Source organism: Podarcis cretensis, assembly GCF_951804945.1.
Source record: "Podarcis cretensis genome assembly, chromosome: 7".
Lineage (NCBI taxonomy): Eukaryota > Metazoa > Chordata > Lepidosauria > Squamata > Lacertidae > Podarcis > Podarcis cretensis.
Window position 1 is genome coordinate 54,445,902 of NC_137176.1, and position 22,897 is coordinate 54,468,798.

General features: G+C 39.2%; 2 protein-coding genes across 4 annotated transcripts in view; both read left to right on the forward strand.

Moving 5' to 3' along the window:
- Positions 1-22,897, forward strand: part of RP1 (RP1 axonemal microtubule associated) — a 187,271-nt gene that overhangs the window by 19,547 nt on the left and 144,827 nt on the right. For all 3 annotated transcript variants that reach the window (XM_079983336.1, XM_079983338.1, XM_079983337.1), the window contains 6 exons: positions 1,387-1,558; positions 14,666-14,829; positions 16,783-16,869; positions 18,886-19,015; positions 21,229-21,380; positions 22,071-22,149. In XM_079983336.1, the coding sequence (XP_079839462.1) occupies positions 1,387-1,558; positions 14,666-14,829; positions 16,783-16,869; positions 18,886-19,015; positions 21,229-21,380; positions 22,071-22,149 (784 nt within the window). The remainder of the gene's footprint in view (positions 1-1,386; positions 1,559-14,665; positions 14,830-16,782; positions 16,870-18,885; positions 19,016-21,228; positions 21,381-22,070; positions 22,150-22,897) is intronic.
- LOC307219849 (oxygen-regulated protein 1-like) lies at positions 4,179-9,751 on the forward strand (the record flags this gene model as incomplete). Its single annotated transcript, XM_079983339.1, is given in 2 exon segments — positions 4,179-4,295; positions 4,299-9,751. Coding segments are annotated over 2 exon segments (5,511 nt in total). The 3' UTR covers positions 9,693-9,751.

The following is a 22,897-nucleotide window of genomic DNA, read 5'->3' on the forward strand; positions in this document are numbered from 1 at the left end:
CCTCAATCGTGCTGCACGCTCTAGCCATGTCATAATCCCTTGAAGCCCTATATTATGTTTAGGCTGCTCATGAGGCATTATTCTACCTCTTTCTGCCAAGAGCTTAAAGGTCCCTGAAGGAAGCAGCGCAACCTTTTATTTTCATTTTTTTTTGGGGGGGGGGATAACAGAATTAAAACACAAAAGCAGGTTCTCTAACCCACCTGGGTGGGTCAAGAAATGTTGGAGGGTCATTTCACTTGGGGATAAAGCCAGTATTAGAGGGAAGCCACAGTAGCATGTAAGTGTGGGTGACAAAGCAACATTGGGACACTGTGTTCTTGAGCAGATAGGTGGGGAATATGAAATAGAAAATCCGTTGGCAGAGAAAGGGTTATACATCTCCTTTCCCCACCATTCCTTCACTTAAAATGACAGCCTCCCATGGCTTCTTTTTATTTAAAGAAAAGAGTTGAGGCTTCATAACATGCATCAGTGTGTAACATGTCAGTTTGCCTCTCATGGTTTTTATATGCTACCATGCAGAGTTTTAAAATTTGAAAAGTGATGTCCCCACATTTGAAATCTAAGGTTGAGGGGAAAGCAATTATGAAGCTACGGCATGGTCAGAGAATCCCAGTACTGCACACCTTGAGTTCTTGCAACAGACTTTCCTATTTACTCCAATGAAGTGCTTCAAGATGTTTCTGTTTTTCAGGATATAAACCCAGTCAGTGATGGCTGGAGTATCTTTAATTTTACAAGATCTACAGTTTTGTAGCAAAGCTTTGAAGAAAAGAAATATTTCACACCACTTTCTCAAATAGAAATTCTAATGTGGAACTGTTGTGGCCATGAATAAGACAGACATTTGTTATTATTTAAGACTGTAAAATTTCACAGAAGACATATTGATAGCTACATCTATTTCTTTACCTTCTCAAATATATACTAATATCAAATTTAAGTACTGAGTTGTGACAGCTATGTTGCTAAAATGATGAAATAAGAGAGGTAATATTATGCTCAGGATCATCAAGGTTTGAAAAGTAGAAAATTATTTTTTGGGAGGGGTGAAATTAAAGGGGCAAAAAGTGCCACACACTAATAGCAGCCCAATGTGGACTGAGCATCTTCAAGTAACCTCAGAATGTTGTTTGGAGCTGGGACAGATTGGCAGATAAAAACAAAAACAGAGAGGAGAAGGTGTAAAGGATTAGCATGGGTGGATGACTAGAACACTGAACAGGACTTTCCATCTATGCCTCATTTTGTTGCAGTTCTCCTTTGGGTTTTCTAAAGGTGTCAAGTGCTCATAGAAGCATGGCTTTTAATCAAAATCCTGGACCACAGAATGATGATTTTCTTTTTCACAATAAGAAACCTTGTCTGCTGTTTCTCTTTCAGGTCCCCAACCTTCAAGATCTAATACTCTGCTCTGGAGCTGTTGTAGCTGCAGGGAGAGAGCCCTTTAAAGCAGCTAATTATGATCCTCGTCGGTATTCACTACCTAGCAAACTGCCTGGGGTCTCCAGTCGTGTATACCCCAGAACAAATGCCAAGTCGGAGGGTAGAAAAAGTAAGTGTCTTTAATGATTCTCAGTTCTAATTTCCTTCTCCCTCTTTTATTATTCTATAAAATGAAATGGAAAAAAAGGAATGGTCTGCCTAGATATCGGTATATTAAAAAAAGGCCAGTTAAACCATTTACAGACTCCCTAGCCAAATCCTCACAAGTGAGGAAAATGAAAGAGCCTGAGGGAAGGGGAGAATATTAAGCACCAGCAGTCTCTGTTATTCCTCTAAATATGAAGGTTTTGACTATATTAAAACTATCATTACCTATTAACAGCTCATTCATCTTTTAACTCACCTGTTATAAATCAGTTATTTTCAGTGTTAGTCCAAGTCAGAACACACCCGTTGAAATTAATGGACATAGGTAACTTAGGTTCATTTCAGTGGGTCTACTCTGAGTGCACTTTAGTTTGCTACAACGCTTCCTCTCCAATGTGAGTACTCTAATTTAGAAAGTAATGAAGTTACATTTTATGTTCATTTCCAGTTGCTGTAGCATGAATGCCACCCTTTGTCATGAAACATAAAATTAAGTAAGACTGTGTACACACTAATCTATTTGCAGCACAAAAAAATGTAGTTTTTCTCAACTGGGAATCATTCATGCTCAGTGCTTTTCTTCTAGAAAAAAAAGGTGCTGGTCCTGCACACCCTTGAGTACCCCCAGAAAAAAAGCACTGTTCATGCTAGTCCTCAACATGCTGCTTTCAATCTAGATTGAATCTAGAGTCTGCTCTCCAAAAGGTTGGGTGTGGTTACTTGATACCTATTTGAAAATTCTCTCCTTGATTAGGTTATCCATGCCTTTTCCTCCTTGCACATGTGCCAAGTGAAAGAAAAAGAAAGAGGTCATGGCAACCTTAATATATGCCTACCCACAGTGACATTCGGCAGGTCTGGACTCACCCACCACACTTGTCAGGACCATCTACATCTCTTTTCAAATGTTGTGTGTACATAGCCTAACTCATGATTCATGACATGAATCTAAACCAGGAGAGAGGAACTTTTTTGCCTCCATGGGCCCTGCCCTGTTCATTTTAAGCCACACATGAATGCCTGAGTAGGGTGTATGATACCCACAGACAAAAGTCAACAAAAATGTAATAAAAATAAATAAATAAAAAAGCATTGCATCAACACATATTGCATATCGGCATTTTAGTAGGAAACACCCCAGACGTAAAATAGGAATCAACTTTGTCTCAGCAGCAATTTACTCATTCAACTAGATCATCTTCAGAGACCCTGTTTTATATTCTCCTGCTCTCTGAGGTGGTGAGAGGGGCTACCTTCTCAGTGGTGACACCTGGGGTATGGAATTCCCCCTCAGAGAGAGACAGAAACAGACGCACACACACCCATCTCCTTCACCAGTGGAGTTCAGATGGCAAGTTGTTTCTGCTATTTTTCAGGGCATTTAGAATAGCACATAACAAGTTGTTGCCTTTATGTCCTTATCTTGTTCTGTTGTTTTATTGCTTCTGGTTCTATAATTGTCTTGTTTTGGTTCATACTGATGTTAAGCCATGTAATGATTCTTTTGGATACAAGAATAGATATTTCAAAAAAATAATATAAGTAAAAAAGCAAAAATATATGAAACCTCGCTAATAGGATTGTTAAAGACTATCACTAAAACAGAGAAGAGTCCTGTAGTGTCTTAGGCTGCAATCCTAACCGCACTTACCTGGGAGTAAACCCAACTGAATTCAATAGCACTTACTTCTAAGTAAACATTGTTAGGCTTGCACTGTTAATGACTAACAAATGCATTTGTTTGTGTTTATAATTGTGAGTCTAGGATATTAGTGACTAAATTCCGTTACTGTTGAAGACACTGTTATATGCAGCAGTTGTTTTCCTGGTAGTGGTAGTGCTTGTAACACCAGCACTCTAGGAACTGTACTGGTTCCCTAATGCCCTTTAAGCACAATCTAATACACTGTTTGAAAAATCATTCCCATCTCTTACTATAATCTCTAAAATCCACTGACCATTCGCGATGCACGTAGGTAGGAAAACAAGGGTATGCAGAGGGATGTTCTGAGTGTGTGTATCAAAACTCATGAACTCCCTCCTTGCCAGAGTCTGAAGAATGGTTGGAAACGTTGCTAGCAGCACTTGTTATTTTTTCATATGAACTCTCTGTTTAGACTGTGGTTAAGCAATTTCTATTCTATTTACAATGACGCAGTGTATAAATTATGCTTAATTAAATAAATAAATTGGAACTTTCAAAAATGATGGTAAATGCCGTCATTGTGAAGAAAACATGATTAGGCATCATGAAACTTCCTTCCACACCATCATGCATAGAATTGCACACTGCACACCTGCTTAATTTTAAAAGGCTAAAACTTGTAATCCCTGGTTTATTTCTGGCCAAAATATCTGTCATTGTTAATATTTAAGACTATGCATAAACCTAGTAAATATTTGTCTATTCTTTGCTGCTCTTTTTTTTTTACTAGGTGATAGTAGCTGATGTGTCTGGACAGATATCTCATTTCTCCCTACTATTTAAGCTATACAGGTTTTCATTGTTTCAAGTTTTAGCCTTTTAACCAGCAGGGCTGACCATTTATTACTAATGTTTTATATAATTGGATCCCTTCCCAATGCTATTTTATCTGAATGTTTTTGTACTAACAACCTTCTTTTTGTGTTTTCTCTTGTCTCTTTCCTACCTGTCTGCTGCCTCTGTCCCTGGATGGTTATTTCTGATGACTGTCTTCTGAACTTTCCATCTAATCTTATCATTTGGGGTGTTTTCAATAAATTACTTGAAAGTGAGTGTACAGATAGACTCAAGCTCCCGATCACAGATGTTTTCTGCTTCTTCTTCTAAAGGCTACAGTAATGATAACAACTCAGAGTCTTCTTACATACCTAATATTGACACAAGCTTAGCAGAAAATCATTCACATACTGGGGAAGATTTCTCTTTGGTGCCCCCTGAAGATGACATTGAGAAGTCTGTTCATCTTAATCAAGATGGCAGCATGACAGTTGAGATGAGAGTTCGATTCAACATAAAAGAAGAGGAAACTATAAAATGGACGACCACAGTTAGCCGTGCTAGCACTTCTGCAGTTGTTGCAGAAGATGAGTCATGTGGAAAAAATGCAGAAAACTTCAACGGGGCTGAAGATGATGTCTCACTGCAGCCCATCAACACAGAAGTGATCAGTCAAGATATTTCATGTGGAACGGAAGCTAGCAATTATGACATATGGCAGAATTCTTCTGTGAACGTAGATATGAGCCAGGCAAAGAATGATAAGATCAAACCTCCTTTTTATAGACCACCTACTCCTGGGCCTAGAAGAGTCAAGCAAAAGAAATCCTTGGTTGAAAGTGTAACTGTGGTATCTGACACAGCAGTCCAAAAAAAGATGGTTGGGCAGTATTCTTACAGTGAAGAAATGGACAATGGTGATACCAAATCTGAATATTGCCTGGTCACTCACTCTAGCAGTAAAACATCAAGTGTTACCACACCAAAACTAAGTGAAATTTGCAGCAATCATACGCTCAATCAATCTCAGGATGGCCAGACAGAGGAAGAAACATCAAACAAGGTCACAATTAAAAAGTCCAATGCCTTGCCTTGTGAGGATGGCTTATTACAGAACATTTTGGAGAATTCAGTTGCAGAGGAAGGCTTAGATAACAATTTAACATCTGGTTATGATTCTAGCATCAGTCATGCTCAATCTTCTCTAAAGAAATCCCATGCAACTGGACTGCCTTTGCTTAATCAAAGTGATCAAACTGGAGGGGAAGTTGGCAGCTTCAACGACCACCCCGAATTATCTCAGTCAAGAAGTGAGGAGGTGCTATGCAACCAGTGCAAGGGATTGCATTCTTCTCAAACTTCCATACATGACTCACCTCCTGGGAGCAGTGAAACAGTATGCAAGTGTGCTCAAAGATCTCCCCCGATAACAGAATCTTCTTCTATCACTGTCAAGAACTCAGCAACTCATCTCTCTGATGGAAGCCAAGCTGCATCTTCCAGTAGTAAAAAGAAGAGCAAGAAGAAAAAGAAGAAAAAGAGAAAACCTTCCTCTGATATTGTGGAACAAGGCACAGCTTTTCCACAGAACTTGCATGATATATCAGCCGAAGCAACCCCTGAGAATGATGTGAAGACTTGTGAGATGCATATCAAAAGAGAAAGTGCACCACATTCTTCTCCTCAAATCACAGTTCATAAAAGAGTGCCTGCTTTGCCTGTTGCCAACTTAGAAGGTTCTAATAAAGGCTTAGGTCCTAAAGAAGATTTATATAGTCAAGTTTCTAAGAAATCCCAGAAAAATGAATTAGAATCTAACCTGAAGCAAAATCTAAATAGACAGTTGCCTAAGCTAAAAGCCAAATCAGACAAAAAACCTCGCTTGAAAGCAGAAGAAGTGTTAATGGCTAAAGATCACCCTAAAAATGAAATTGAACAGATTAAAGAAGGTACATGTGACACAGCTAATGTAACAGAACAAACACCAGGTTGCATAGTTTCATGGAAGCCATTGACTGATACAGGAAGTGGTCCTAAGGCTGAAAAAGAAAAGACGGTAACTTCTGCCAAATCACACAAATCATCATTGAAACATAAAAAAGTAAAAAAGAATAAAAAACCTGAAAGTGTTTCAGGTAGTAAAGTTCCTGTGTTGGATGAGACTAGAACATTGGATTCTTTGAGGAATGCAGCCTTGACAAATGAGATTGCAGAACTTTCTCTTGAAAGCTATGTCCAAAACTGGTTGCAGAACATATTCCCAAATGCCGCAATGCCTGAAAAGCATTTACCTCCCATAAATTCAAATAACAGAACAATGCATCAGTTGTCTGTCAAGTCTTTTTCAGATAAAGAAAGTCAGTTAGTAGGAAAGAATGCGTGCCTATCAGGGAATAAAAATATTAATGAAAGTAAACTATCCAATGGTACATTAAATCATCTCAGTGAACTAGGAACTGTTGAAGAATCAGTTAAAAAAATGTACAAAGGACACATTGGCTGTTTGACAGATGCTGAGGCAAGTTTAATAGAAGAAGCCAAGTATTTATTACAGTCAGATATCCAGAGCAATAATAAAATACCCATGTGTAATATTATACATGAAAATGACAAAAAGAAGGTTCTGCTAGAAACCAGTGATCAAAGGTACATTTCTGAAATTGCTGCCAATGGCACCAGTAACATTCTAGGACCTGATATGCAGAAGGATTGTGTCAGTGGTCTGTTGCTGCACCAGCTGAAATCAACACTGCTCAGTGCTGAAAAGAACCATGTTGGATGCATTACAGACATTTCTTCTTCCTCCCTTCTTGGATCTTCTTCCAATCTCCTCCTCGCTTGGCTCCTTTTACTTAACCTCAAAGAAACTTTATCCAATATAAATAAAGATGACATGGTACAAACTACCTGTAGCTGTTCAGAAGTATTTACACTCCTGCAGTATTTGAAACAAGTTGCAATTAAAGAGGAAGCTGAAGACCTGAAGACTGCTGTCTCCAATCTTCAGGACTGCACAGCAAACCATTTAATATTCTCCGGAATGCAAATAGAGAAACAGGAACCAACATACCACAAAGAAATTTTTTCTCAAGCTGAAATTAAACATATACCAGTCTTTGAAGAAGAAGGAAAAGTAAACAAGAATTTAACTCTTAAGAATAGGTTGAGTTCTGAGGAAGTTATTGATGCAGAAGTGTTAGCAGGAGAATTGGAGAGGTCTAGTGGGGAGGAGGGGGAGGAGAACTGCAGTAGTCCAGTAGAGAATTCAGATCTAAATGATTTGGATGTTCATGATGAAATGCAAAATTTGAACTGCATTAATGCTGACTTGAATAGCTGTGGCTTGGCTTCAAATGAGGATCTGCCTACAGAAAATGAACAAAGTTCATTTGAACATAGCTCATTTCATGGCACACAGGATAAAACCACAGATACATCATTTAATAATGAAGAATCAGAGATATCACAAGAACCTAAGTCAAGCACTCACAGCATGACCTCTAATGATAAAGACCACATGTTTGATCTAGAAACTTCAGAGTTAGATGATAAGGAAGTAAAAGGCACAGAAGATTTAAACTGGACCAACTCTGTGTTGTTAAAGGAAAATGCAAGTGAGTGTCTTACTTCCATTGCTGATAATACCACAAATGGCGACATTGTAGAAAATTCTGTACGGGGAGACATGGAGGAAGATGGTACTTGTGAGGAGACTTCAGAACGATTGTCTACACCATCACCATTATCTTTTTGTTATGAATCTAAGCAAATTCCAGGAGAAGAGGAACAGGTGTCCCGAGTAAAACTGATAGTAAAGGAACTTGAGGGTGGATCCTACTCAAATTCTTCTTTGGAATTCAAAAAATGCCTGAAAAGTCCTGCCACTTCTGACTTGTCAGATTATCGACCAGAAACTGATGAAAGTGATTACAATGTTAGGCATTCCAGTGACTTGGCGAATGAAAGTGTAGATGAAGCAATATATGAAAAAGAGTACAACAAAGGGTATGTGAAAAGAACTATTGAGAGACTTTATGGTAAAGCCGAAGCTTCCTTTAAGTCCCCTTCTAAGCTTGATCCTCCATATTTGACTCAAACACTACAAGGAAATGCTGTAGAAGAACCCTGTCATGATGTAATGGAGGGAGCTCCTTTGTTGTGTCAAAAGAATCATACCTGGCTGGATGAATTTGCATCACCTAAAATCCCAGAAGATTTAAACGCAAATAATGACATGTGGGAAAAAGAAAATGCTACCTTGCCAGCACCACAGTTTAGTCTTAATGGGGAAGAAGCATATTATAATGATGACTGTTCAGTGGAATACACAAACCATTACTGCCAATCTAGGGAACACATTGCTGAAGATGAAGGAGTATTGATTGATAAAGGAAAATGGCTTCTTAAGGAGAACCATTTAATAAGGAGGTCACCACCTGAGAACTCTGGAATGTATGGCAATACAGATACAACATCGGCCGACACGGCATTTGACAATCATAGTGATGAAATTCCATATTCACATTTTGGGAATCTGAATCTCCGGCCACCACTCAAAGAAATATCATCTTCTGAACTTGAAGACATGGCTAAGCCATATGACAATGGATGCAACTACTTCAACATGCCTCATAACAGTGATTCGGATCCGTTTCCTGATACTTTAAGTATACAAAGCAGAAACAACCAGTGTAGTAGCTCCTTGCTTTTTGAGGCAGCATGTAACAGTTCCACGCAATGTTATACAGAAGTGAAAAGTAATTCCCCAGCTCTTACTTCTGTAGAATTTAGATTACCAGACAATAAGGTGCATCCTGCAGAACAGTCTTCAAATGATGAGCCAATTCAAACCCAACCAATAAGCAATACTCATTCAAGCAGGAATAGCCATGAAGATCAAGACTCGCTGGATAAACTCCATGCTATCTGTGGACAACATTGTCCAATATTGACAGCCATCATAAAGCCAACTAATGAGGAGATCAGAGGATGTGCTTACCAAAAAGCCTCCGATGTTGAGAACCAAGTGGGGTCACATTTGTTAACAAATACTCCATATTTCGTATGGCAAGGCAAAAATATAACTGGACTTTACAAATATCACACAGACCTGAAGAACAGCAGCATTAATAACATTGCAAATAATATTTTTAACAGACTCTATGCTGACAATACTTTAGATTTCATGAATGGCAGTACTTTCAGTTTACTTGTGTCAGCAGCACTGAAAGAAAACCAAGGTTTAAAGAAATTATATGTCACAGAAAATATTGATGTAGGCACACAGGAGATCAACAGTCATGAAAATAATGCCAGTAGTGATGCATTCAGTGAGATAACAGTGGAGCAGAATAATAATTTATCTGTACTGCAGAACTCAAAAGACAAGGGAAACAAAATGGTTGCAGAGAAACCTGCTTCTTCATTAGCAGATGTAACAAAAAGGTGCAAACATGAAAATTTTCACCATCATGAGGCACTCTTAAATAGTACTGGCTTGAAATTAACTGTAAACTTGGAAGGTGAAAATGCCCTCAGTATCAAAGAAGAAACTTCATCTTATGTAAAAGATGAAAGTGACAATGAGTATTCAGACTCCGAAAAAAGTTATTAAGAATTATATAGCACTGCATATATATTAAAACAAAACAAAACAAAACCACAAATGATAAAGACAGTGAATTTATGCCCTGGTTTGAGGAATACATATTCCTAATTTCTTATTAATAATTCTTCTGTGAAAAGGTTTTTTTGTTCTTGTTTGTTTTTCTCACTCTTGTTACATATTTTCCTTAACAAATGCAAAATAACATTACAAAAATTTTGTGCATGAGAAACTATGGAAATATTAGTTCATAATGTTTTTTTGTGATGGTAGATTAAACTCATGACCCATATTATTGAACATTAGAAATGCAGCCCATCATGCTAGCATGGACAGGGAGTAGGACTGATATTAAGTTTATTTTATTAGAGAGGCCATTTGTGATCATTTTATTTATTGTTATTTTTCTCTAAACTGCAAGTGTAATTAACTTACCTGAAAAAACTGTTAAGTTTACATTTCTAAATCTTCATAATTATTCTTATCATAGTTTATAATTATAATTTGTCCCGTGAAATACTTTGGAGATCCGTATACAGAACATTTTAGTTTTACAAAACAGGTGTTAAAGATACTTTTTCTAACAAACTGTAAAAACAATATTGTATATTGAATGTATATTGAAATGGGCAACAGTAAGTATTGCAATTATAGGCAATATTCTTATGTATGATGTCGGTTAACTTTACACTTGTGTTCCATACACTGAGAAACTTAGAAAATACACAAAGGCATGATTCTAAGAAGGGCTAACTGATCTCATTTATGTATGTAACCAGGCCACTCTCTAGTTTGGTTGGGTTGTTGTTTTTTACCAAGTTTGCCCTTTGTCTTAATGACTATAAAATCAGACACTAGTTAGTCTTCAATTATGGAGACTACTCTAGAATGGTCAAAAATTGAAAACATCATATACATTACCACTTCTGTTGCATTTCTACTGGAGATAATCATGATAGAAACTACTAGTCTAACATTGCAATAGCTAAATGTAGCTAGTGTAATAGAACTTGCTTCATATTTCTGAAAGTCCAAAGGCAGCTATTATTATTATTATTATTATTATTATTATTATTATTATTATTATTATTTTCTATACCACACTTCATCTGAGGATCACAGGATAGTTTACAATATAAAAACACAAAAGATGTAACATAGCAACAAACAAAACCAATACCTCCCCACAATTTAAAAGGCCATAGATTATTTAATTAGCGAAATGTCTTGGAGAAAAGGAATGTTTATGTCTGACATCTAAAGATATGTAACAAAGGCACCAGGTGAGCCTCCCTTGGGAGAGCATTCCACAAACTGGGAGCCACCGCAGAAAAGGGCCATTTTCATGTTGCCATCCTCCAGACCTCTTGCGGAAGAAGCACACAAAGAGCCTCAGATGATGATTTCAGGGTCTAGGTTGGTTCTTATGTAAGAGTCAGTCTTTGAGGTACTGTGGTTTAGGGAAGTTTTTAATGTTTAATATTGTAATGTGTTTTTAATATTTGATTGGGAGCTGCCCAGAGTGGCTGGGGAAACCCAGCCAGATGGGCGGGGTATAAATAAATTATTATTATTATTATTATTATTATTATTATTATTATTATTAGCTCCTGAGCCATTTAAGGCTTTATAGGTAAAAACCAGCACTCTGAATTGGGCCTGGATTGGTGTAATGTGGCTACTGAGTTCTGCACCAGCTGAAGTTTCTGAACTGTTTTGAGATGCAGCCTCATGTATAATGTATTGCAGTAATCTAACCTAGAGGTTACCAGAGCCCAGATGACAGAAGTTATGCTATCCCTAACCAGGCACTCCATGTCACCAAGGCCACCTGAACCTCATCCAACAGCAGTGGGTCCAGAAGTACTCTCAAGCTGTGTACCCGCTCCTTCAGAGGGAGTTGTAGCTCCATCAAGAGTAGGCAACTTTTCATCCATCTGATCTAGGGAACCACCCACTAACAGTGTCTCAGTGTTGTCTGGATTGAGTTTCACTTTATTGGCTCTCATTTGGTCCATTTCTGAGGCAGGACAATGCTCTAGCACATCCACTGCCATGCCTGTAGATGTAAAGGTAGAGCTGTGTGTCATCAGCATATACCAAAACTCCTGATGACCCCACTCAGTGGTTTCATGTAGATGTTAAACAGCATTGGGGACAAAATCAAACCTTGAGGAAGCCCACACTGAAGACTATGTGTGTTTTTTCTACAGATACTTGGTTGTTATACTTTGTTTCAATGCAATAGCTATCATTACCCTTGTATTTGTGTTTCTATGATAATGAATCTGTATTATGAACAATAAAGTAAGCTAAAAGAACAGCCCTTTGTTATTGGAGAAAAATGGAAAATTGCTGAATAGCCTGACCTCAATCTGTACCTTGTATAATTAATGAAAGCATCATGGATGACAACACCAGTCTTGGAGATATTACATATATGTTGCACTAATTTTTGAAACCAATTTTTAAAGGAATAATTATTGTAACACAATACAGCATTTATTTAATCTATCCTCACAATCCCTGAATCAGGCTTTCACAATAACAGTTCCAGTTTATGGATAGAAAACCGACTCTGAGGGAATGTGATTCATCCAGAGACCAACCAGAGGGTTCATGATTGAGCATGTATTTGAAGTTGCATGTTCAACCCAATGGGCTGTAAATGTTGCTGCCAATGCACAAATGGAATGGTTTTTCAGTCACACAACAGGACCTCAATTTCTTCTCATGCCCCTGCATTACCTTGCACTCCCTCAAAACCTGCTCTTTAGGGTTGGGGGGGGGATCCTCTGAAAAAGACTGGGGTGTATGTGCTGAATAATGGAAAGCTAACTCCTGTTGCACAAGCAGAGGTCCACTCATATAACATTGAATTCTGTCCAACATCAACCAGACTATGCTGCTTGTATTAGATCTATTTAAGAATGCTGAACCAATAAGAACCAATAAGAAAAGTCCATAATGCAAAATAATCCATGACTGTGTAATCATTTATTAACACTTCTGTTCATTTTGTAATAAGTAACTTAGGTAGTGCTAAAACAAACAGAAGGAATTGTTTTCTTAAGATGATCTTAAGATGAAGGGTGGTATATAAGTCAAGCAAACAAAGAAATTCCATCATGATAATTTTATACACAAAATATAGTCATGAAGGCTGTAAGTCCCCTGATGGAATGTGAATAGCTGGAATGTAGAGAAAGGCAAGATGGTAGCTGGCTGGACTGCACTTCAATGGTTGGAACTGGAAGGAGGTCATTTAAGCAGTACAGCCCAACCACTCTGTTTTTTATAGATGGAATGTAGCCTACGGTACAAAGGTAAGTCATGTGCTACACACACTTTTTGCCTCTGGATTTGTCCATTATTGGCATGCGGTCCTGGAAGGTCACTCGGGAGGGGAAATGGCCCCTGGGTAGAAAAATGTTTCCTACTCTTCTTTTACTCCATCATGAACACATGCATTAACTAATGAGATTGCCTAAAGGTTGCCATTAATGTCTGGAAATTTTCAGATGAAAAACTTGTTTGAAAAATCTGAAGACTTTATTATTAGGGCACAAACTATTTGAACTCCGTAGGTATGATAACCAATGTGGTACTTCTATTATACATATAGTATTTGTGTTATAGAAGTTTCTAAATGTAAATATTGCAGCAAGTGGTTAATGGGTAGTGACTAAATATTGAAAGCATTACATCGTTTCATTTGATGATGCAGAGAATGATTTCTGCTTGACAGAATTGCAGGCCATTATGCACTGATGTTCAGTTCCCTTTCACAGGTACTATTGCCCCAAAGAACCCATTGTCATTTATCTCTTAACCGCTGATTCTTAAAACCAGTTTCTTCTTTTAATCTCATGGATATTGCTAAATTGGATTAAACAAATGAGCATAATATTCAATTACAACTAGTGAAGAGAATGATTTAATAAAAGCAAAGCTGTACAGGTCTTATTGGTGCTATATTATTAACATTATAAGTCATTATCAAGGCACAAGTACAGGGACAGAATGAGAAAAACTAAATGGCTACCCGTTGAGTGTTCCTATTCATTTCATGGATAATTCCCGTAAGGAGAAAATCACTGTAGAAAATCTGTGCTAAAACTGAATGTGATGGAAGACAGCCTCTGAATCTGGCTGCAATAATTGTAAATCTGTGTGACAAAGCAATCTGTGCTGGAATTGGGACAATGGCTATGAGCCATAATGGCTATGCTCAGCCTGCACTGTTGGAGGCAGTATGTTTCTGAATAACACTTGCTGGGAATCACAGTGCTGTTGCTCTCTGGTCCAGCATGTGAGCTTCCCCTAGGCATCTGTTTGGCCACTGTGAGAACAGGAGACCAGACGAAATGGGCCTTTCTCCTGATCCGGCAGGCCTCTTCTCATGTTCTTATCAACTTTCTTTGGAATCAGGATCCAAAAGGCAATCAAAATTGACCTTGGCGAAGAAAAGAAACTATTAACGCATGAGGAAGAAAGACTGTCTGAGGTTCACGGAAGCATGAGCGTGTTTGTGTGAATGTGTATCATTAAAGCCTTATTGCTTAGTGGACAGTGTAGTGGAGTAGACCTCTTACCTGACCTGATCTCTCAGCAGGTGAGTCAATGAAGCTTACTGGGAGGGGTAAGCTTCATGACAAGGGTGTCATGACAAGGGTGTCATGGAGCAAACACACCAGAGGAGCTAATCTGGCACTCCTGCTGGTGCATCTGCTCTGTGCCATCCAAGCTGCTGCATCCCCTGTTGCCCTTGCTGCTAGTGAACAGCAGTGACTAGGAGGTCAGGTAAGCACCTCTGCCCTATGACGCCATCTGCTACTGCCTAGTTGAAACTAGAGTGTGGAAAATGGGTATTTCAGGCACAACTTCCAGTAATTTGTGATTATTTTAATGAAGGGCAATTCTTACCTGGTGAGAGGCAAATTCTAATTCCCATTAATTATAGATTTTATATGTTTCTTTAGCTAGGAAATGGAAGGTAACAGTTTTTACCAGTGACCTACCATCTGCCAGCACCAGCTCACAAGTTTATATTGTACTATATGGGGATCAAAATAATTCAGGAGCTGTCTTTCTATATGGAGAGGAGAAAAAGGTGTTTGAAAGAGGAAATGAAGATACATTCATTGTAAGTTATTACTATATCAAAATATTATTTTTTATAAGGATAGCACATGATTAAAAATAAAGAGTTAACTTTTTTTGTTAAGCAAAGTTTTCATTTCTTTATTGTTAGGTCCAGAACACAGTTCAGTCATTCTCCAGTTGTGTGGAGTGGAAAAGACTATAACAAAAAGTGGTGTACACTTCTAAAGTAGCTCTTTGTGGTTTTAGGGCTGCCATTCTTTTAGGGTTGCTCCACATAATCCTGTTTACTGAATTATATTATTTGCCACCGTCGCATGGCATTTTGAATTTTCAAAAACTGCTTTCACTGCAGATCAGTTGTAATGGATGTTCTAAACATTTTGTCATGGGGAAGCAGTTCTCAACCCACTGGGTGGTGTTCAATGACTGCATGCTGTCAGCACAAGATTTCTGCTTCCACGATGTGACTTTTCCATCCCTCTCATTCCACTGCATGCCCTGAACCCTCTCGGTTCTGTTCCAGAGGGTTGGGAAAACCCCTAGAACACATATGGGGGTGCAGGGGGAGGAGATGGGGAGAGCAATATGTTGCATGAACAGAAATCTTTGCATGGACAAAATGTTTATGTAGTGCTACATTGCATACAACCCATGACTTGAATTTAAGGTGGGTAAACAGTAATAATGGGGTTTTCCTGATGGAGCTCACTTGTATTCCCAGGGTCATTTCATGACTTCCAGCATATCAGCTGAGGCCAAGATGGCTCTATGTTTTCCAGTGATACTTATTGAAGGTGAATTCAGTCCAGTTGGCTTTTGGAAAACCATGAGAAATGTAGCCTAAGATAGATGGGTGCAGTTGAAATCCATGGTTGCCACCATCAGAAATGCCCAGTCCCCAGAGGGAGCAGTAGAAATGAAAAATGAGTGAAGTATGCATCAGCCTGTATGATCTGTCCTAGCTTGGCTTATAGTACCCAGGGGAGGTTGGATTGAAGCAGTGCACTTACTGGAAGGGTAAGGTCACATCCTGAAGAGCAAAGCCAAATCTGAAAAGGCAGAATCACATTTAATAAGCTGTACAAGATAATAACTGCCAAGGTAAATTACAGTATGTTAGAACCCTGGACTACGGCAAGTACAGGCAGAAACTGCTACCTCAGAATTATACTGAAGCCTTCTGAAGGCCAACTGGTCTGGACCTACTTTTAACATCTCCCCCTATGAGGAGCTGTATGTTTCTTAAAGGATCATTTCATGATTCTGCAGTTGCAGCCTCCAATGGCATGTGGAAGGTGAAGACTGGTTCAGGGGGTACACTTTGAGTCTGAGAAGTCAGGGAAAGCAACATCCTCTAGAAGGTACTTGAGTGAAGGGCAAAGGCTTCCCAGACAACGCTCCTTCTCCTCTGATTTCCCCCTGGGCTGGGAAGAAGAGTTGAGGCCAGAGAACAAGAGATTATATTCCATTGGCTGGCTAGCCTTCTGCTTTTTTGGTCCATCTGAGGCAACCTCAACCCATATAACTCTCAGTTCATCACATTTCCCTGTAGAGGTTGGCTTCACGCTTCAAGGACTACAAGTATATAAAAATAAACAGTGATGTTCATATAAGTAATGAAGTCATTCCAGACTGTAAATTGATAAGCTGGCTAATGTCCTAAGATGAAACACTCTATTTATCACACCATTCTAAGCAAGGATTTGCTGCTTCAATATGTTGTAGGCTGCATTGATGCCCTAAGATTGAACCCATTGACACAAAAATCCTAAACACATTTACTTCATTTGAATTCTATTTCAAGTAGATTTACTCAGTTTTGCAGACTCACAGCTGGACCTACTTATTCAGTCCTCCTTGAGCTAAATGCTTTACAAAGATGAAATAGTATTCTGAAGTAATATGTGAAACATATTGAACCAAAGTTACTGGAGCAGTTTTATGTTCAAAGAAGCTAGATGAACTGCTGTTTTGTGTGTGGTTATTTTAACAGATACAAACGGAAGACCTAGGAGAGCTCTACAAAATACGGATAGGGCACAATAACTCTGGAGAAACCCCTGCCTGGCACTGCAAAGAGGTGAGCTATGTCCATATCTTAAAATCAATCATCCTTTCTGAAGATCTTGGCAAATGACACTTTTGCTGCTTTGCCAAAACCTTAGTCATGCACATACTATATGTTCACATGTTGCATAGCTACACCATTGGAATAGTACATTGTTGCTGCTGAAGAAAATGTTATCCAGTAAACAAGATTTTGGTAACCACAGACTCATGGTTAGTGATATACAGTGGTACCTCGGGTTACAGACACTTCCGGTTACAAACTCCGCTAACCTAGAAATAGTACCTCGGGTTAAGAACTTTGCTTCAGGCTGAGAACAGAAATCACACAGCGGCGGCGGCAGCAGCAGCAGCAGCAGCGGGAGGCCCCATTAGTTAAAGTGGTACCTCAGGTTACTCACAGTTTCAGGTTAAGAACGGATCTCCAGAATGAATTAAGTTCTTAACCCGAGGTACCACTGTACTTTTAAGTGAATGCCAAGTTACTAAAGACAATGAAGAACACCACACAGCCAATGGACTATGATGACAGCAAGCTCTATTTGAATCCCTGTTCTCAGCTATTCAGCTCACTAGAGACTGCTCTAAAGAAACAGTGACACCACCATTTTACAAGATTTGGAAGTGGAGGAAGAGTACATGCTTCTTTTGAATTTCAACAATAGGTTGGGACAGTCACTGTGTCTCAGCCTAACCTTTTTATTTAAAAAATACCCTAGATTGTAGTGAGGATAACAATCAGATAGCCCTATATATCTGCCATCTTAAGGTTTTGGATTTTTAAGATGAAGGCTGCAATCTAAAATAAAAATAATCCACCAAGTACTGCATCGACACAAGATGGCTGATAAGGACTCTATTCGCTTGTTCTGTCCCCTCACACCACAATTACTATCATGTGATTGGGAGAGTGGGAATGACTCCTTTGCTCCTGCCTCTTTCTACACACACCTGTTGTCATTCCTGTAAATGGAAGGACCTGCCAGTTTTCGTTCTCTCAATTTCTCATTCTTCCAATCTTAAATTCAATTATGCACATTTCTGCAATCATTTTCAATATACAGTGGTACCTCAGGATAAGTACTTAATTCGTTCCAGAGGTCTGTTCTTAACCTGAAACTGTTCTTAACCTGAAGCACCACTTTAGCTAATGGGGCCTCCTGCTGCCGCTGTGCCGCCAGAGCACGATTTCTGTTCTTATCCTGAAGCAAAGTTCTTAACCCGAGGTACTATTTCTGGGTTAGCGGAGTTTGTAACCTGAAGCGTATGTAACCTGAAGCGTATGTAACCCGAGGTACCACTGTATACATATTTAATCCCCATGAAAATTCTTCAGCATTTTACTGTTAATTTCTATCTAGTTACACATCTTTGTATGCTGTTTTGATTAATGTAAACATCTTTATAAGCAGTTTCACTCAATGCATTTTAGTATGTCATTTTCACCCTAATATATGCATTTTTTAAAACATTGGCTTGACAACTGCAAAATTTGATAAATGCAAATTTTGAAGGATGACTGTGTTTTAGTTGTCATCAAAGTGTAAATTTGATAGATTCAGATTCAGACATGAACTGAATTTTTTGTATTGTGTCTGCAGTTGGGAGACTGTTCTGGTCAAGTAAGCTCTTGGTGTGATTCAGAATAAATGAAAAGTATTTCTGAGTAAAAAAACCAGAGAAACATTTTGTGCATTTTTGGGGAGTGTAGTCAGGTTCCATCCTTGGATATACTCATCTTAGACTTCTAAAGAGCACAGACACAGTTATCATGTATTCTGAGGGGGGAAAGGTAGATTAGAGAGATTTGTATGGTTTACACTTACAGTACAAATTCAGGAAACCTCTGACATGGGTTTGGGTTGGAAAACTCATTCTATATATTTACAATGCAGCATAAAAAGTGACCCTCACATACTCGGGGTCTGTTCCAGTAGAGACTGTAACAGCATTTGTTCATTTTTGAAAAGTATTAGTCCATTTTTGTAAAGATACCACAATAATGTAGACTTGATTGTTTGCATTTCAGCTGCATTTGCAGAATCTTGTGACAGGGGAGCAGTTTGATTTCCCTGTAGATAGGTGGCTGGCACAACAGGATGATGGCGAAATAAGTCAAGAACTTCCTGTTTTACATCTGGGTCAGCCCATTCTTCCAGGTAAGGAATACAAAAATAGCAGGAGTTATGGGGACTCTTCCCGTCCCTATAACTGCAATCAATAGGAAACTGCTTAGACATGGAAAATACTTAATGGGGAATGATAAATAGAAATATATGACCATTAAATACATGTTTAAGCCCAATACTTTTAACATTAAAAGCTTCCCTAAACAGGGCTGCCTTCAGATGTCTTCTAAAGGTCTGGTAGTTGTTGTTCTCTTTGACATCTGGTGGGAGGGCTTTCCACAGGGTGGGTGCCACTACTGAGAAGGCCCTCTGCCTGGTTCCCTGTAACTTGGCTTCTCACAGTGAGGGAACTGCCAGAAGGCCCTCAGTGCTGGACCTCAGGGTCCGGGTAGAATGATGGGGGTGGAGACACTCCTTCAGGTACACTGGACCAAGGCCATTTAGGGCTTTGCCCACATCCCTCATATACTGCTCTGATCGCTTCCTACTCAGTGTTATATCTGGTAGCTACATTTGCTAACAGAGATTCTCCTCATTAGGTACAAGCAAGCATTCCCCCTTCTCTACTCTCTGAGTTCCGATAGTAGATGTGGAAATATGCCAAGATAAAGAAGTTAATTTAGAAATTATGTCTTATTGGGTTGGAGACCAACTTAGTCATGCTTAGAACAGCCCCAATGAAATCAATGGGATTTAATGGTCCACTAACCCATTGATTTTAGAGGGACAATTAAGCATATGTTTAAATCTCTCCCAGTGAAATTGGATGAACTTCAAGATGCTTAACTTTGCCTAGTTGGTTTCTTTTCCACATTTATTTATATACCTTAATATTTTCCTTGTATAAATCAGCTTAATGCCTCTGGGTCATTGCTCCCAGACAGATGTTACAGAAGCTGCTTGCCTTGATATACAACACTTTCTCCACATTATTGTAGAGAATTATTGTTATCTTAATTATTTATTAAATTTGTATACTGCCCTTCTCTGAGGATCACAGGGCAGTTTAGAATATTAAAACACAAAAATGTATAACATCATAACAAATGTATAGCAAAAATAGTATCTCTCCCCCACCCAGTTTAAAAGGCCATATCCATTTAATTGTTAATTAGCCAAAGGCCTGGGAGAAGGGAATGTTTTTGCCTGGTGCCTAAAGGTATGCAACAAAGGTGCCAGATAACCCTCCCTGGAAAGAGCATTCCACAAGTGGGGAGCCAGTGCAGAAAAGGCCCATTCTCATGTTGCCACCCACCAGAACTCTTGTGGAGGAGGCACATGAGGAGGGGGCTCAAATGATGATTGCAGGGTCCAGGTCAGTTCATTTAGGAACAGGTGATCCTTGAGCCATGTTGAAGGTCAAAACTAGCACCAGAAAGTAATTGGAAGCTAGTGCAGTCGGGCCAGGATCGGTGTAAGACAACCTGACAACCATATGTCAGGAGTGCTCTGATGGTGTTTCCTGCTTGGCAGGGGGTTGGACTCGATGGCCCTTGTGGTCTCTTCCAACTCTATGATTCTATGATTCTATGATTCTAAGATAGGCATAGGCAAACTTGAACCTCCAGATGTTTTGGGACAACAGATGTTTTGGGACTACAACTCCCACCATCCCTGACCACTGGTCCTGTTATCTAGGGATGATGAGAGCTGTCATCCCAAAACGTCTGGAGGGCTGAGTTTGTCTATGCCTGGTGTAAGATGCTCAAACCATATTGCCCCAGTGAGCAACCTGGCCGCTGAATTCTGCACTGGCTGAAGTTTCTGAACCATCCTCAGAGGTAGCCCCACATAGACTGCATTGCAGTAATCTAACCTAGAAGTTACTAGAGCATAGATGACAGAAGTTATGCTATCTCTGTCCAGATAGGGGTGTAGCTGGGCCACCAGCCAAAGCCAGTGGAAGGCATTCAAGGCCACCAAGGCCACTTGTGCCTCAAGTGACAGCAGTACCCTCAAGCTTTGTACTTGCTCCTCCATATTGAAAAAGGCACACACCTTTTCATGAATGAGGCAGAGTACAAACATTTATTTTTCCATAAACACATACATCCTGATGTTGATGACACATAAGAAACACCCTATATATGATTTGTTTTCTTATAGACACTAGCTAATATGAGGGCAACTCTTCTTACTGTATAGTAAGCCAAACTTCCCAATAGGATGATGCATCTATATCAGTTGTTGGTGTTGTGCATGCAATAGTATGTTTGTAAAAGCCTGCCTTCTCTTACTATCAGTGGCAGTGTATGAGGTGCATGTGGTAACAGGTGATCTGTGGAATGCTGGAACAGAAGCTGATATCTACATTGCTGTCTATGGAGAAAAGGGTGACACCGGTTCCCGACAGCTCCGTAGGTCAAAGAAACCTAGGAAATGTGTAAAAGGACAAGTGAGTGGATTACAGCAATGCGTCCTTATCTTCTGTCCCCATTTCATTGTGAATATTTCTACAGGGCTATTCATGCATTCAGAAAGCACAGGTTTCTAACCCATAAACTCATTTGTCCCAATATTGCTACTAGCAATATGTCAGGACATTTTTTAAAAAATCATATCAGTAGGGACAGTTCAAATAGGAAGGTATTCTGCCAAAGTCAGATCCGCTAGTGTATGTAGTTTGGCTGAGATGTTCTTCAGCAGACTGAGGTCCCTGGGGTAGGGTGCAGCCAGCCTTTATAGGCTGGGGGGGGAGGGGGGTAGACCGGAGTGAAGCCTGCTCCACTTCCAAGCCCCACCCACTTGCCACAGCTGGATTAGCCCAAGATTCAAATGGTTAGCTGGAGGGAAAGCCCACCAATCCAAGCAGCCGGCCAGGGGATTCCTCAGCTGCCAGCCACCTAGCCTCAGTGTTGCTTCCAAGGGATCTGAGCCTGCTGAACAATTATTTTAATTCAGGCAAGTTACTGTGATCAACAAGAATTATTTTTGCCATTTACTACACAGGTAGAAACTGGTTTTGGGTATCCATTCATACTTATGTGCTTCACTGACCACATAGACTGATAATGCATCGGAGAGAGAGATCTAACGTTTTTAATCTTGAAACTTTTCTAATCACACTTTAATTGTTTGATTGCAGACTGATATATTTTTACTTGAAGCCGTGCACCTTGGAAATCTGCATAGAATTGTTATAGGACACAATGGACTTGGCTCAGGTCAGAAATGTCAATGCAGTGAATTCTGTCAACCTGTTTTGCTGACATAGAAATGATGACAAGTAGCCTGTTTATATGACTGCTGGACTCACAGAAGCGACATATTTTTATTTTTATTTTTAAAATGACAGATCAATATTTAGGACAAGCGGGTTATTTTAGGAAAAATATGCCTACCATCATTTGTGAGAACTGTGACAAACTGGACATTCAAACTGTTTTCACACATGATTGCGTACACATTTTTTTACATATTTTTTCTTAAACTTTGTGTAGGGAAACTGTAATGTTTGAAGATGTAAACTGATTTTCAGCCTTTTACTGAGAACTGCAGCATAAAAGAATCAATCTTCTCAGTTATGCTTTGTGCTTGTCAATATACAATTCTCCCAAACTGGTGACAATCTGCATTGTGAACCTTTGCTTTGATTGGTTGATGATTGAACCATTACTTTTCCGTGCTCCTGGAGTATGCCACAAAATTACACTGCTTCACAGCAGTTTATCATTCAGTAAGCACTGCAGCCTTTACAGCATAAACTGTCGGATTAGGGTTTTTTCCTCTACATACAATTCACATTTGATTCCCTCCCCCCAAAAAATATCATGGAGAAAAGTTTGCTAATATGTAAATGCTATTCATATGTAGTACAAATAAATGGTCCACAGATGTGTGTTGATTATTTGATTATACAAGACTTGATTATTAGCAGGTGAGCATGTGCTCAGATTGAATGGAAAAGGTGAA